Here is a 16,214-nt window from a genome sequence, read left to right as displayed (position 1 = left end):
GAATTCCTGAGAACACAAGACTTTGACTACTGCCCTCTTTACAGATTCAAAACTTGAGACATGTAAATCAATTTTATCTGTGATACAGAGGAGAAAAGGAGTATAGCAAAACATATATCCGGGTTGGTTTGTAACAAATGCCTATCATAAAAATTATCAGCACATTTTGTATCACAATGGAGGGTAAAAGTATGATGATAAGGAAAACCCCAGAAACAGAAGGCCGCCAATGGTAGCAACTGTCTTTTGTGATATTTTGGATGCCAGCATGCTCCCTCCCACCACTGCTAATGTTGTACATATAGTGTGACCCAAAGTTGCGCCTACGGCAACTCCAATTGCGTTCTTGTGAGTTGCCAGCTGCAGGATCCACAACACGACATGCTCTAATTAATCAAACAAAGAAATTTAAAGGATGATAAACATGTAGGTAGAATATGCCTCTGCAATTCCAGTAGAGGATTATTTGTTCTGTTCACATTAACAGGTGCTTTGATCAGAAAAAAAAAAGGAGTAACTGGCACCTGGTGTGCAATCAGATTGGTGGAGAAGAATAGGTATTCAAAAGAATCAAAGGCCAAATATGATAGATTAAACTAATTATCCATTTTTGCCCTAACTAATCATAGTGTCTGCCCACCTCCCAAGTCCTTCGATGGAAGAAAAGTTAACATGGGATGGAAACAAGCTGCACGGCTACAATTATACTCCAGGAGAGTTCTTGAGTACATTAAGCCCTGCTTTCTAGCCATAGAAAATCACCAGTTCATGATGCTTGAGAAATTTTGCAGCTTTTGGGGTAGTTACACAACTTACAAAGACGAAAAAAATAAGCATAATACATATACATTTTCTGGGCACTTCTAAAATCGAGCATCAGGTAACTATGACTCCCTGCATAATGGCATGGCAAACTCTATGTTGGTGGCCAGTTAAATAAATTTAAATGGTACACCCTCTTAACAATGTCATGTTCTAATAAACATACATTATTTACTCGAAATCACTATTCTTCCACAAAATTGCAGTGTCTTACGAAGTTCTACGGTTTTGCCATTCGGAGTGCAACAATACCTAAACAATTAATTTATAGTAATTTCAAACCATGCTTCAAACAATGGTTCATTGTTTGGCCAATCTAAATCAGGATCTGCCAAAGCCATGCAATCCGGATTGTCAGCTATTTCTTAGCCGATGCCAGAAATCAGCCAGGAATGGACCAATTCTCAGCAACCAGCAAATTTCCTTGATCCCATTGTAGACAAATAAGGAAGATGAAGAAGAAGAAGAAGAAGAAGAAGAAGAGCACAAAGGAAAGAAAAGAAACTCACCGAGTCCCCAGTTTTGAAATGCCAATGCGGTGCATGCACGTCTGTGCAAGCAAAGAGAGGATGGAAGAGTCTGAGAGGTCTCTTTGGTGACAGCTTAAAAACCCTAGCACCATGGACTATTAGACCTAAACCATTTTTTAAGTTAACAATTTTAAAGCAACATTTCACATGCATCTACAAAAAATCAGTTAACATTGTTTTAGTTGCCATTCAATTTTTTTATTTTTCCAAGTTTCTTAGTGTTTTTTTAATCCTACACTCACAGGCTCATACCCTATTCTTATACTATTCCTACCAACTTTCAAAGTCTATTACACTAGATGGTTAAAAATATTATTTGCTGACTTGCATAGTAAATCTTACTGTGCAAAGTGTTATCTGACTCTCACATTTTACGGGGAGCCGTCAAATATCTCAGGAATAAACACATATTCAAGGTGTGACATTTTGGCTTCCAAGGTTTCTTGTTAACTCGTCTTCTAATATAACACATTCTATCAACGTTAGTCTCCTACATCTACCCATATGTCCTCATCTATATCCAGATCAAACACTTGGATATGCATCTAACACCAATTCATTTGCCTGTATCATGCAACACCAATGGGTAGATGTGCTGATTTTGCAATTCAGCTTCTTAGTTTGCCTATTTGATTTTACTCTAAGCATTGATATTGACATGAGACAGGTCTAAAACCAGGCCATGAATTCTTCTGCTGAAATGTTCATGTACTTCATGTTTGGACACATGCACCCAACATTCATGGCAACCGCAAAAGAATGTTTGGAATGAGCTCATGGTCAGTGTCCCAGCTAGCAACATAACACATACAAAGTTATACTCAATAATGTTTCAGATGTAATTAGCAACCAACATTTCTTATTCACAAGCAAATACACTTCAAAAAAGGTGATAACTTCATAAAGAAAAAACAAATCCTCCAAAATTATCATGGAAGATAGATTGAAGAGCTAATAGAAACATATAAATGAGCAGACCAGTTAAATTAGTTTAGGTTCAGAAGTATCTTAGTGAAGAATTTAGACCAATTGCAGCAAGAAATTGCAAAATTAATATGTACCATGAATTGAATGACTTGATCCACATAATCAATTATTAGAGAGTAGCAAAAATGCATTTCAGATGTCCAGATGAGGCTACATACAAATTTTAAGTCAAGTAAAAGTTGTATGAACCATAAGGAAATAAACTCTATAAAAGGTGATAGATAGCTCACCGCAATAGTTGCTATCTGGCTGCGATCCCCCCATTCAGCCAAAAATGTCAAAATAAATGACTGCATACACAAGGTAGTTTTATCAATAAAAGTCAATTTTTTTCCTATATTCGAGTTAATTTGCAAAAAATGATCAATTTGAAAGATAAGGCATCAATATTAATATGTTCCAGAATATTCATAGGCATCCATGTAGTCTCTACATCTACGTACAAAGAACAAAGATTATAAGCTTTCAAACACCACGAAACATCCCAGACATACAATAGTATCCGACGCAAAACGAAACATACAGAAAGTGATGGGCATCACCCAGAAGCAATTAATGAGTGATCCAAACCTCCAAGAATATTGGCGTACAAAATCTTGAAAAGAAGCGGCGCAACGTTGACTTCCCTTGCCCTGACTCAAGCTTTTCTTCTACCTTCATTAGTTGATCACTGAAGTTAACAACTAGAAATTTTTCATAAGCTTTTGGGATAATGCAGTAACTTTAAGCTGATCTGGCAATTTGAAATGTATATACACTAACAAGAAGTTGTAAAAAGTTACTCATGCTCAGGCAAATATGAATCATATCACGAAGATGTATGTGCACTTAAATACCAGATATCTAATTACAGTTCTTTTTCAATCACTTGTTAATTCTTGAGCTACAATGCTCTAGAAGTTTTAATCAGTGCTCTCCATTCAAAAATTGTGACACCATGACACAAAAAAAGAGGGGAAAGGAGGGGAAAAGAAATAAGATTTCACCACAGAAGATAAGCTGAAGACTGTCACAAAAGTCAATATGGATGGAGCTTATATTCAATAAAGTTTGAAAAGTTAAGTAGACAATATAAATACACAAATACCACTTTTTAATTGTATTATGATGAATTTTATGTCTATACCGGCAAGAAATAAAAAAATTGCAAAACAACCATGATGATTTACTACTTGTACTATATAGCTAATGCACTTCAACACACTAAATATATAAAGTCAAGGCATTCTGAAGCCACATACCATCAATAATTGCCAAATGCCACAGTTACCTAAGTTCCATTTAAATATGGCAGCATCCATCTATGGAATATGCTAAAATATTATGGTTGAGAAGTCAGAAAGCAAAGACAGGTTTTAAAAACTTCAAGCAAAATATGCAATTTCATCCTAAGCAAGAATCAAAATCCCAAAACTTATGTTGACTGCCAACAAAAGCAGAGTCCTGATACAACCACAAAGAACAATGCAATAAAGAAATAATAGAAACAGATATTTTTACAGAAAAAGCAGACCAAAGAAGCATACTGGCCACTATAGGTTTATCATATTTACAGTAAAAAATCAAACCACAGAAGCATACTTCTTCCATTTCCTTCTTCTGTGATGTCTTTGAATCTGATCTCCAGGCGATGTATAGTAATCGCAGCCCAAAGAATGCATACAGCACTGTGTGGAGTAGACAGAGGAAAGTTATTACTGTGAGATGCTCCAAACAACAAATAACAAACTCAAATTAAATACAATCCTGATTAGGACATTATTCAAAGAGTAGGGAAATAATCTATAAAGTGGACTTCACAAAGCAGTAATGACATGACAGAACAGAAAACAATGACATGATTGAACAAATACAAATTCTAATGAAATGCGATATGAAGAATATTCTCAGCCAACTGGCAGTTGACACGTGGAGCTTTTTAAGCCAAAAAAATTGACAAAACAAGCCAGTGAGGTTTTCCATGTCAGCATAATCCTTGGGGAAAATATTCTCAGAAATCATAATTTTCTTATCCAGAGAATATGTCCCATAAGTGGTCAGGGACCCCTAGCTATAAATAGGGGCCTTTTCAAATTCAATGCAAGTTTTTTGACTCTCTATAAACCTTCTTTGACCTCCTCGGTCTTTCCAACCTCCAACAATTACTAACTTGAACATTGAGGGACCATGTCAAGTAAGCCCCACACAAGGTTTGCAAGTCTCGTCAAGGATCGCATCGAGAGTCAATCTACTCATCTAAGTCAGAGAAGCACCCCAAACAACCTCAGATCTCGAACATGACAAATTTTGAAAAAGTGCGCCAGTTCGCATCACTCTCAACACATTGGATAGACGATCATTTTTTCTTGACAAAATGTGATCCGAATTAGACCTTTAATCTAAGAATAGAAGAACATAGTACAAAATGAACTTCCATGCGCTGAATTTGTATTAGGCTAATATGTCTGCAATAAAAAAATCTATTTTGGTATCTTGATTAGGAGGTTTTTGAAGTAAAAGAAATAATTGTGTCAGTTATAGATAATTGTTTGAGAATATCAGTTGACTTTTCATCACACATTATGTAGGAAAACATGCATAGGCCAATAAACTATGCAGGAATGAAAATTTCTGAAGCAACATTATCTATGGCAATACTTCAGGCACTCAAAATGTACATCTAGAAAGAGCTTCTGATGTAGGACTAGCTCATGACATGCAGAGCAAGTTTTTCTTTTTAATAAAGGAAGGAAAAGAGATACAAAGGGAAAGTTAATAATAAAAAAGATACAAGTGATAACAACTAAACTGGTTCTAGTCATAGAAGTAATACTCAGGATGAAGGTCTCACATATCCACACATATGTCAATACTTCAGGCACTCAAAATGCACATCTATAAAGAGCTTCTGATGTAGGACTAATTCATGACATGCAGAGAGTTTTTCTTTTTAATAAAGGAAGGAAAAGAGATACAAAGGGAAAGTAACTAATCCAAAAGATAATAGAAAAGTAATAACGACTAAACTGGTTCTAGTTTTAGAAGTAATACTCGGGATGAAGGTCTTGCATATCCACACATATTACATGTGCACAATAAATTCATACCATTAGGAAAAATAAATATTGTCTCACACCACTTATATAGAAGGTGAGAAATGGACTTATTCATTCATTGATTCATTTCATGCTTTGATTCATTCATTCACAATCTCTTTCCCTCTTCTAATAGACTCAAAGTACAAAGAGAGAAAGCAAAATAGAGAAATAAAAGTATATAATTACATATAGTCAAATTAATCAACTATTCTTTCCTTCTTCAAAGAAGATATCATTCTTCACTAATGGACTTCGATCTTTGTAGAATAAGAAAACTTTCTCAATCAATTTCAAGTATTACCTTATTCCTTTTTGGGATCTTCAATCAAACTTTGTCAATCAATGTTCATTACTAGATCACAAAGTCAGGTTGTGTAGCAAAAGGTAGCTGTGGTATAGTAGTTATATTTGTTCCCCTCCAACATAAGGTTGGATGTAGTAGATTTGATATATTGCATTATTATCAACTGGCAATGACAAACCACTTATGGTGTATTCACATTCTCAGCAGATCCCCTTTCTATTACTGAAGAAATCAAAAACTGGATGTGGATAAAGATAAAGGTGAACAGAGAGCACTTGAATTGCAGCAAAAGAAAGATAAATGAGAAAAGTTGAATGATAACTTTACCTGTAGCTGCACTGTTGGTGTGCTTCCGCGATATCAAATTGGGCACGATCCTACCAAGTCCAGTTGACAGTACCTAGAACAACAGGCAATTGCGATATGCAACATTCAAAAACGCACAAGGCTTCAGAAGCGTGATTTACACTACATAAAATATATCAAAGAGGAAGTGCAGAAGACCAAGAATCTCAACAAGAAGGAAGCCGCAAAGGAGGCACTCACCGTCATCACAAAAAGGGCGGCGAGTGCACCGGACAGGACAATTGATTTCGGATGGCGCATCGCCATAAGAGCAGCAATTATAAAGGTCTCATCTCCGATCTAGCAGGAACAGATGATCACAACAACATGACGACTGACATTAGTACAGACATCGATTCAAGACCGGAACTCGTTAAAATCATCACACCTCGCTGACGATAATCATGGAAAAGCTAGCGAAGAAGGCATCAAAGAGGCCCAGCCCCGTTTGGTCCAACGAAACGACGCCCTCCCAGCTCGCATCTTCATCTTTCCGGAACGGGCGAAGCAACATCTGCAGCAGAACAAAACCCCCCATTTCATCAGGAGACGCAGACAAAACAAAATCACCTACAACGCCAAAGATCCACTCACTTTCGTGCGCCGATCCAAAGATTTAGGCAAGACGGCCGATGCGTTCTCGCCATTATCCGTCTCCGACTCCTGAAACATAAGCAAAATCGACAAAACTACCTTAAAGATCCCGCATCACGATCAGCCGAACAAGAAAAGGGATCAAGAGATTACCTGCGCCAAGGCTAGAGATGAATTAGAGGCAAGCAGGATGAGGAAGAACAGAGCAATCGAAGAGAGACGACCATATCTAGGGCACCTGCGGGAGCGATCCATCGGGACTGGAGCTGAAACCCTAGATTCAGATCCAAAGCCTGCCGTATGGAGAAGAAGAGATATAGGGAAGGGGGGGATTTGAAGAACTCGCGTGGATCTATACCAATGGCTTAGCTCATACGATTAATATGAGAGCTCTGCTCTTTTATACGGGCTAATTAGTAATTACATATGTTTCATCTCAATCATTATAAATAAGTAAATAAATATTGTACTTTTATAAATATAAAAATCTCAATATAATTTTAAAAAATATAAGAATTAATTTTTGCAATTGCCAATGGCAGGAAAAATTATTATTATTATTATTATGAAAAAAAAAGATATTTGTATATCTAATTATTTATAGTACATATTAATTCCTCTTTGTGTTTAAAATAATGAAGGAATGAGGAAATAATGAAGTAGACAAAAGCTTTAACATTTTAATTATTTGTGTTCAGTAAAATCCATTCAATTAGTTTATTATGTCATGTTTTTTATGATTCGAGATCTATAGATGATCAATTATAATACTATTTTTTTTATCATTGAATTTTACATCAGAAAATAAATATTATGATTATTAGTCTTGTAATAATCATTGTTAAGACTATAGCCGACATAATATAAAAGCTGGTTCAAAAGTCAAAAGTGTGACTTGAGAACTAACCACGAATTAACTTTTAGGTCAGAAACACGGAGTGAGATCCAATTTTGACTTGTGGAAGTTTGGCGTGTAATGGAAGGGTTGGGAGATTGCAGGCGAGTCTCCACCATTTGAGATCATCTGCACGTGGGGACTGATAAATGCAGAGGAAAGCGCGACTAAATTGGATAGATGGTGAGAGTGATCAAACCTGTTCATGATCAATTGGACATGAGATTGAGTCAAGCTCATGTCCAACTGATTGATAAATGTATACAGAGACAGATAAATGTTCAATTAGTCAACTGATTGAATTGTGTTCATGTAGTCATAATAACTCACTGTAAGGGAATCAGAATGCTGAATGAACTTTGAAACATGTACTTCTCTCTGAAAACATAGTACTAAAACCATGGCAAATAATACACACACTGATGACCTTATTCCATTTTTGAGAGTTGATGTCACATGGCTGGCATTGTGTTGCAAGAGTTTTAAAGAGAGCTCAGACTCTTAAGAGTCAACCTTGATCTGATGAGCTTGTCAATCATGCTATTGAAAACAATTTCAGCTACATTGGTTTGGGAATCAGTTCTCTGACAAGTCTGATTAATTGTCTGGTCTTCTTCCAGAAGAAAAAGTCAGCTATACAAGTAGAATCATGCGACAAAAATATACTGAACAATGAAAAAAGATACAGACCATACATCACTTGTTACAAGATGAAAAGAATTGAAGCTTTCTCTCTCCAGATCAAGTTGTTGACAGCGAATACACATAGGTAGATGAAGTCCCTTGTACTAAATTGGGACGGTAGAAGTTGCATTCTTCGTCAGTCAACCGATGTTTATGGCATGTCAAAATCCAGAACAAAGATATAGAGAATACAGAGTATGTCCCAAGCATGGATCAGGGACTGTCATCTTCCTCAGGCTTTCTTGATGTTCTTTTCAGGAAAGAGTTGCACAGGAGTTTCAGTGGGACGATCTGATTTGATGGAGTAATTTGATGCTGAAACTTGATCGATCAATGACCGAAGCAAGGATGAATTACTTGTTTGAATTTCTAGGAGTCACTCAGGGCTATTGTTTCCATGGGAGTACTTTCTCCCATGTCCATTGTCTTGTGGAGAAGGAAAGTACCAGAGAGTATTGTAACGAACCCACATATCTCAGTGACTATCTGGGAAGCATTCTGGGAGGCCCAATCCTGGTTCATAACTAGCTAAGTTAGCAATAACTCTGAGACAAACAGTTATTGCTGAAGAAACTGAAAATTAAACTGAAAAATGGAGTTAAATCAGAAGGTTCAACAAAAGTAAGATTCATTGACAATCAAACATAAAAGGAAGACAACAAAAAAAACACCTTAAACATGATCATGCTAGCCAATATGGTGAGAGTAGTGAACATCACATAGTAGACTGGGGATATCACAGCAGTATTGAAGGTGTCGAGTGCCTGCATGGATGAATCCAACAATTGCAATAAGCATAGCTGAAACTGTTTGTAGAAAAGATACTTGATAGTATTAGAAAAACTAATCCATTCATTGATTACTGCACCACAATGAACATGCCATACTTATTTTGATTTGATAAACTCTATTAACATGCAAATTTTGTATCCTTCAGAAAATAAATAAGATAGATGGAGAAAGAAAGGGAAAAGGAAGAGAGAGAGAGAGAGAGAGAGAGAAAGAGAGAGAGAGAGAGAGAGAGCAAAGTTAAGAATCCTTTGTAGGTAACACACTAAATTTATGCAAATCCTTCGTAATATTCCTGGATAGAATATCAACCTTTTTGTAAATGGTAAATCATTCATGTCATATGGACTCCATGAATCACTAGATGAAAACAAAAAATGGATGCATTAAGCCACAAGCTCTATACTATATGGTGCCATCCAAGCATGTAGGTGAAATATCGATGATGATCCCAACCAATTTATCTTACTGTTGGCAAATGATGGAATGAATTCCTCCATAGAATTTTTCTGCACTGCATAATGTGTATATTCATTATTCTAAAATCAATTGTGTATATTACTTGTTTGCAAAACCATTCATAGCGTATTAATTTTTCGTTATAATTCACCATATGACAACAGCAAAGGTTGTATGGCGAAGTATGTAGGACGAACGCTTCAAATTTGTTATGTTTCTGTAGCAATGTATTCTTCATGTGGTTATTTTAGCTTAAGACAACCTTTTTTCTTGAAATCCCTGCACACTGAATATGAGTACCAGATAAATTAGTAAATGCTATTGTCAAGCAAGTTTCTGTATTAGCATATGCATGCCCCACAAAATCAGGGTTACCTTGTTCAGATAATTCATCTGCATGAGACAACAGATTGCTACAACAACTGTAAAAAACCAGGTCTGAGCATAGACAAATTGATTCATTCCCGATAATGTTAGCTTTAACGCAATGCCCACTGCTTTTACACTCATAACCTGCACCAACAACCTAGTGAGCATTTCAGCGATGAAAGCACAAATGCACATCCGTAGTTTTAACAAACACTGAACACACCGTCAGGGAACCCATGAGTGAGCAAATTCCAACATATACCACCAAATTTGTTTGCCCATAACGTGGAACTAGGTGGACGATGAGAAAAACAACCAAGATCATGACCACACAGAAATAAACGATAAACCCTGTTGGAGAGAAAACAGTTCGTTAGTCGACTAAAGGCTGAAGGTTCTGAGTCTGAAAACATGAAAAGTTTGTTTTTACAAATTCAGCGTATAAAGAAAGGTCTAAGTGGAACATACATAAGTAACACATGCTTAAACAAACCCAAAGGAGTTTAACCTCAGCACAGGAATCAATATTGGACATGAAAAAATTAAGCAAACACACATGACAAGACAACTAGAATATTTAAGACTGGAGTTACCTGGTTCAGTGGCAAGGTACCAAACTTCCTTAACTGATTCAATATCTTTCTCTATTGGAGCATGCAAAACAATACTAACAGAACCAACCACACAAAGAACACACCCAAGGATGCCAAATATATGCAGTTTCTCGTTTAAAAAGAAATGAGCTAGCACTGCACTGCATCAAATAACTCATATTAGTGACACACTTTAGATTGATCTTTTAGAACTTACTAAACCTGAGAGTAGTGCCATGTTTACCATACCTGACAATTATACTCAGTGCTCCTAAAGGAGTTACAAGAATTGCCGGAGCAAATGCATAGGCAGCAAAGTTAGCTGCCTCACCAAGTATCACTGTAGACAATAAAACATATACATAAATAAATAACCAAAGTTGAGAGGATAGATCTGGGACAGTAATATCCTCTGCATAAAATCAAAATTTTATGGTCAATTAGAAGACAAAATATACATGAACTTGAATCTGGGAGCTTGCTTGCACAAGAGATTAACTTGAAGCTTTTCTTTATGTATGCCAAGTGCATGACCTATGTCAATCGACGCCAAACAGCACAATACCATGCAACAAGTCAGCTTGCTATGAAATCTAAAATCTTTCTAAAAGTTCTTTGTTCTATATCACAAATTATGTTAGCTATCGGTTACCCCATCTGTTCTAGCCTATATCAGCCCTGAACCAATCGATTCAGCCCTACCTAAGTGATACTTCCTTTAGGCAGAAATGATGACACTCTTACTAACCACCAAAGTAGAGCCATTATCTGCAGGGTCTGCATCCTTCAATGAAACATTCCAGGTTCCTAGGATGCATTACACGGTTTTAGCCGTTGGGCTTCACACGGAAAAAGTTTTCGCTACGTTAATAAATTTTGAGAGAAAAATCATCTTTGTAAATGACAAAATCCACAATAATGTCTCCCCTGATTTTAAATGAGCCTAATACTAGCTAACCTATTCACATCTGCTCATATATTTGTAGCAATAACAATGCCAAAACTATTTTCTTAGAAAATTGAAAAAAAAAAAAAAAGGTGCCTAAAACTCAGAAACCATCACCAAACAACCCAAACTCCTGGCTCATAAATTCAGTTTTCCATGCCAAGTACTTGTTTCAACACCGAACATTCAGGACTCCAATTATGATCACAAGTCTCATACCAACAAGTTGACCAGGTGAATAACTACAGAAAAAAAAAAAGGCGAATATGTGCATGTCTTCACAGCTCTCTAGAAGGTGCTTTTGTTCGCAAGAAATAAACCAGGAAATTGAAAGTATGTTCCATGATGACATGATATGTCTCCAATAGATATGGATCACGTCTAAGAACACTAGGATATTCTTACAGATATCAAATCCAAACATTGAACTTACTAGTAAGCATCCCAACCCACCAGAGAGGCTCGTACAAGTATGAGAACCCTCCCGAACCTGAAATGTTGAAAGGAAAACATCATTTACTCAATCACTTCTTCATATCCGCAACAAAACGAACTTTAATCCAATATAGAACTTCATGCCTCCTCGATAGTGAATTATGATTCCATAAGGCACAAACCATCATTCCTGGTATGTGATCGTAATTAACTACGTCTCGGATCGACCTTCGTGATCAGATCAATAGTAACGAAATGGAAACGAAAGAGAAGAAAAACCAAGAAAGACCAGACCTGCTCTGACGCCATGCGCCCCGGCCCTTTTGAGCCCTTTCTTCTTCACGATGAAGCTTGACCCGATGAAAAGACTCGACGATAGGGCCAGCACGAGACCCCGAATGTTGTCCACCGAGACTCCCATCGTTGAACACACAAATCGTCCAAGCTAGATCCCTGAATCCAAAAAAGTGAACCCCAACATAAAAGCCGACACTCAACAAACGCCATTTTTCCTATAAATGAATGAAAAGAGAGCTACGACGCCGGATTCTTCGACCGGAACCGCGAGCAACACCCACCAAAACGATCAGAGCGGCGACGGAGGATCGACGGATGGGAGGAAGCTCATGGAGGGGGGGCGGGAGGCGACGCAACAGCTTCTTTCGGCGTTGCCTCCTCCAACGAGGGGGCCCGCTTCCGCCTTTTGAGCTCTCTCCCCGATTCCCTCGCTATTACTCGTTCGAGTTGTCCGTGTGAGTCTCCCACACGGGGGGCGAACCTATACATGATCGAATCGTGTTCGTTGGATTCGGGATCGACGCTACATGATGCATCAAACCCTTCTTTGGTTGTTTTGGAAGAAACTATATGGAATATGATTCCGGTGATATATATTTAGGGATATAATTACAACATTAATCATGGTAGCATGTAAGTAAATTTAATACATAGAGGCTTAATTATATATATATATAACATAATTTTTTTCATCATCATAATAATTAAATATTGAGAGTGAGATAATTGATATATTAGACCTTCCATACTCGAATTTTCTATCATGCTCTTCTAATATTAGACTTTGATATCGATTATTAGAACGAAATAACTAACTTATTAATCTTAGTAAAATGAGCTCAAACTACTAACTTAAAATATTTAAGTTAATATTAATAATAATGCATCAATCAAATTAATCATCATCTTATCTCAGAAATTTCTGACGTGGAACTAATCATGGTGTTAAGCGAAATCAATCGACATCATAAAGCCAATTTACCTAACGGTTTGATGACAAATATAACAAACCATGTGTTGTTTCACTTTTCATGCCCAAATTGTAGAATTATTGTATATTTTAAATTATTTAATAAATATTTATTTTATTTTATTTTATCTCAACCTTTATCTTTAATAATTAAAGTGTTTTACCGACTAGAGTGGTTATATCCTAAAGAAAATTACCTGATGAAGTATTATTATACTTTCAACTCTAGTTAGGTAAGTCTACTATACACTATCATTAAACCAATCATTAAGGTAATGATATGACATGCCTAAAGAAAGCCATTTGCTTGCAATAAGGCCAAATCATTCACTCTATACAAATCCTATGGCCATTTATTTTGTGATCTAACATAGTAACTGTAGATCACCTTTGAGCACACTAACCGTAATTCTATAAACAAGTGTGCTTCCCATGCATTAATGGAACAGCAACTAAAGGTCAAAGCTGGAGGTGGCACATCGAAATAATTGTCCGTGCAGTACTTATTAGGTGAGTACTCAACATAACTGGTGACGATTCTAATCGATCTCAAATAACAAGAAGTCTTTGTCCATGTATTATTATTATCTTTCGGTAGGTAGTTCACTAATGATTTGATTTCATGGACAAACCACATGAGATTTGCCTTTGTAAATATATTTTAATATTAAATATATTTATCTGGGCAATCAAGTTCTTAGGATTATATTAAATAAAAATATTTTTTTATTAAAGTAGAATTTGAGTTTAGTATTTAAAAAAATATTATTTTTTTATCAACTAAATTAGTTGACGCCTTTAAATAGAAATGGAGGAAGAAAAAAAGGATAATTATTTTATTGTGCCTAAATATTTTGATCCGCTGGCCCACAAGAGTTACTGGAACCACAGGAAGGTCAGGAAACAGAAGCAGAAGTCAGTGACAGGTGGTCACGTTTGCGGGTGGAGTATCCATCCGTCGCCCCTCGTGATTGCCGTTGCCCACGGCTACCAGTCTCCAAGTGACACACAGATCTATATAGGTCTCCCGTGCCACCATCGCTCCCACAAGACAGGGTTGATTCCACCTTCCACCATGGCGACGGTCTTCCTGCGCGAGCTCTTTCTATGCGTCGCGCTCTTTTATGCTCTTCGGTACGTGGTTCGGCGTCTCCTCCCTCGTCGTGCTCTACCACCGGGGCCGCGAGGGTTCCCCGTCGTCGGTGCGCTCCCGCTGCTGGGAAGCACGCCGCACGTCGCGTTGGCCCGCATGGCCAAGCGGTACGGCCCGGTCATGCACCTCAAAATGGGGCAGTTCGGCGTGGTCGTGGCTTCTACTCCGAGTGCGGCTCGCGTCTTCCTCAAGACCCTCGATACCTACTTCTCCAACCGCCCCGTCGACGCCGCCCCCATCAGGCTCGCCTACGAGGGCCAGGACCTTGTTTTTGCGGAATACGGCCCCAAGTGGAAGCTGCTGCGCAAACTGTGCAACCTGGAGATGCTCGGCAACAAGGCGCTCGACGCATGGAGCGGCGTGCGGCGCGACGAGGTCGGCCACATGCTGCGGGCCATGAAAGCGTCGGGACGTAAGCGGGAGAGGGTGATGCTGGGGGAGATGCTCATTTACACCATGGCGAACATGATCGGGCGGGTGATACTGAGTCGCCGGGTGTTCGAGACGAAGGACACGCAGGCGAACGAGTTCAAGGACATGGTGGTGGAGCTCATGACTTTGGCGGGGCAGGTGAACATCGGCGACTTCATCCCGGCGGTGGCGTGGATGGACCTGCAGGGGTTGGAGCGACGGATGAAGAAGCTTCACAACAAGTTCGATTCGGTGCTCAGTAGGATGGTGGCCGAGCACGAGGCGACCAAAAGCGACCGTGAAGGGAGACCCGATTTGCTGGACACCGTGCTGACCAACCGGGACGGTTCGGACGAGGTGAAGCTGACGAACGATAACATCAAGGCCCTGCTTTTGGTAACGAAACCTTTCTGCTCGTCGTCCACAAAAGCGCTTCTTTGACATGGCATCACGTTGTGGTTTTCCTGGTTGCAGAATCTGTTCACTGCAGGAACGGACACCTCGACAGGGACGATCGAATGGGCGATGGCGGAGATGCTACTGAACCCGAGCATCCTCAAGCGGGCGCAAGCGGAGATGGACAGAGTCATCGGCCGGGACCGGCGACTGGAGGAATCCGACATACCAAACCTCCCGTACCTGCAAGCCATATGCAAGGAATCGTTCCGGAAGCACCCGTCCACCCCTCTCAACCTGCCGCGCATCTCGACCCAGGCGTGCGAGGTCAACGGCTACTACATCCCCAAGAACACCAAGCTGTTGGTCAACATATGGGCGATCGGGAGGGACCCGGACGTGTGGGAAAACCCGCTGGAGTTCAATCCCGACAGATTCATGACGGCGGAGGGATCCAAGATGGACCCGCGCGGCAACGACTTCGAGCTCATCCCCTTCGGCGCCGGGCGAAGGATCTGCGCCGGCGTGCGCATGGGGGTCGTGCTCGTCCAGTATATGTTGGGTTCTTTGATCCACGCCTTCAACTGGAATCTGCCGGAAGGGGAGAACCTCGATATGGGCGAGACGTTTGGGATCGCGTTGCAGAAGACCGTGCCGGTGGCGGCCATGGTGAGCCCTCGATTGGCAGCGAGCATTTACGAGTAATCGACGACGTGTGGAGATGATCAGAACAGTGGATGAGTCCGTCACCTTTAAGAATAAGGTTGGAAGATAGTGGTCGATCGGGTGTGTAAGACTAGTCTGTTGCGACACTGCGTCGAAGTTACCATATGAAATCTATAAGATTTGAAGGCATCTTTTCTTCTATGTTATGATGTTTTATGATACCTATGATATAATTTTGATGTATGAGAAAATTCGAGCTCATTATATTTTATGATACATGTAAGTGTAAACAACTTTATGCCGTGGCGTGGCTTGGTCGGGGTCTGAATGACGAGGATCTGGTACGGCGTCCCACGAGATTGCCCAGGTGGCCTGTTAAGGTGGTCCGATCGGGACGATGCGTTGGGAGGGAAGCTTTTCCATAGCGCCGGGAAGATGTAACCCCGCCCTTGCACCTGCACACATGTCGGGTCGGAAGCTCGGCCCGACCCC

At 39.3% G+C, this 16,214-nt stretch overlaps 3 protein-coding genes across 3 annotated transcripts; 1 reads left to right on the top strand and 2 right to left on the bottom strand.

The window, feature by feature from the left end:
• Nucleotides 1-37: 37 nt before the first annotated feature.
• Nucleotides 38-7,029, bottom strand: LOC135644391 (GDT1-like protein 4). Its single transcript, XM_065161924.1, has 9 exons — nucleotides 6,813-7,029; nucleotides 6,660-6,728; nucleotides 6,454-6,579; nucleotides 6,267-6,365; nucleotides 6,048-6,120; nucleotides 3,921-4,006; nucleotides 2,910-2,993; nucleotides 2,570-2,629; nucleotides 38-360 (listed from the first exon to the last, which is right to left on the bottom strand). The coding sequence occupies exons 1-9, from the start codon at nucleotides 6,912-6,914 to the stop codon at nucleotides 172-174; spliced, it is 888 nt and encodes a 295-aa protein (XP_065017996.1). The 5' UTR covers nucleotides 6,915-7,029; the 3' UTR covers nucleotides 38-171.
• Nucleotides 7,030-8,375: 1,346 nt separating this feature from the next.
• LOC103993498 (probable magnesium transporter NIPA2) lies at nucleotides 8,376-12,523 on the bottom strand. Its single transcript, XM_009413585.3, has 9 exons — nucleotides 12,408-12,523; nucleotides 12,124-12,282; nucleotides 11,828-11,884; nucleotides 10,698-10,788; nucleotides 10,449-10,609; nucleotides 10,079-10,206; nucleotides 9,862-9,999; nucleotides 8,910-9,002; nucleotides 8,376-8,751 (listed from the first exon to the last, which is right to left on the bottom strand). The coding sequence occupies exons 2-9, from the start codon at nucleotides 12,248-12,250 to the stop codon at nucleotides 8,608-8,610; spliced, it is 939 nt and encodes a 312-aa protein (XP_009411860.1). The 5' UTR covers nucleotides 12,251-12,282; nucleotides 12,408-12,523; the 3' UTR covers nucleotides 8,376-8,607.
• Nucleotides 12,524-14,144: 1,621 nt separating this feature from the next.
• On the top strand, nucleotides 14,145-15,993 carry LOC135645163 (flavonoid 3',5'-hydroxylase 1-like). Its single transcript, XM_065163277.1, has 2 exons — nucleotides 14,145-15,056; nucleotides 15,135-15,993. The coding sequence occupies exons 1-2, from the start codon at nucleotides 14,172-14,174 to the stop codon at nucleotides 15,759-15,761; spliced, it is 1,512 nt and encodes a 503-aa protein (XP_065019349.1). The 5' UTR covers nucleotides 14,145-14,171; the 3' UTR covers nucleotides 15,762-15,993.
• Nucleotides 15,994-16,214: the final 221 nt, after the last annotated feature.

This window comes from Musa acuminata, chromosome BXJ3-8, assembly GCF_036884655.1.
Source record: "Musa acuminata AAA Group cultivar baxijiao chromosome BXJ3-8, Cavendish_Baxijiao_AAA, whole genome shotgun sequence".
Taxonomy (NCBI): domain Eukaryota; kingdom Viridiplantae; phylum Streptophyta; class Magnoliopsida; order Zingiberales; family Musaceae; genus Musa; species Musa acuminata.
This window is presented reverse-complemented; position numbering and strand designations above follow the sequence as displayed.

Excerpts from the sequence above, each read along its gene's own strand:
- LOC135644391 (XM_065161924.1), bottom strand. The coding sequence starts at position 6,914 with ATGGATCGCTCCCGCAGGTGCCCTAGATATGGTCGTCTCTCTTCGATT. Across the intron at positions 6,580-6,659 it reads CTTTGGATCGGCGCACGAAA|ATGTTGCTTCGCCCGTTCCG; the intron begins GTGAGTGGATCT and ends GTTCTGCTGCAG. Across the intron at positions 2,994-3,920 it reads AGAAGAAGGAAATGGAAGAA|GTAGAAGAAAAGCTTGAGTC; the intron begins GTATGCTTCTGT and ends CAACTAATGAAG.
- LOC103993498 (XM_009413585.3), bottom strand. The coding sequence starts at position 12,250 with ATGGGAGTCTCGGTGGACAACATTCGGGGTCTCGTGCTGGCCCTATCG. Across the intron at positions 9,003-9,861 it reads AGATGAATTATCTGAACAAG|GCACTCGACACCTTCAATAC; the intron begins GTAACCCTGATT and ends TCATCCATGCAG. Across the intron at positions 8,752-8,909 it reads CTAGCATGATCATGTTTAAG|GATTGGGCCTCCCAGAATGC; the intron begins GTGTTTTTTTTG and ends GTTATGAACCAG.
- LOC135645163 (XM_065163277.1), top strand. The coding sequence starts at position 14,172 with ATGGCGACGGTCTTCCTGCGCGAGCTCTTTCTATGCGTCGCGCTCTTT. Across the intron at positions 15,057-15,134 it reads ACATCAAGGCCCTGCTTTTG|AATCTGTTCACTGCAGGAAC; the intron begins GTAACGAAACCT and ends TCCTGGTTGCAG.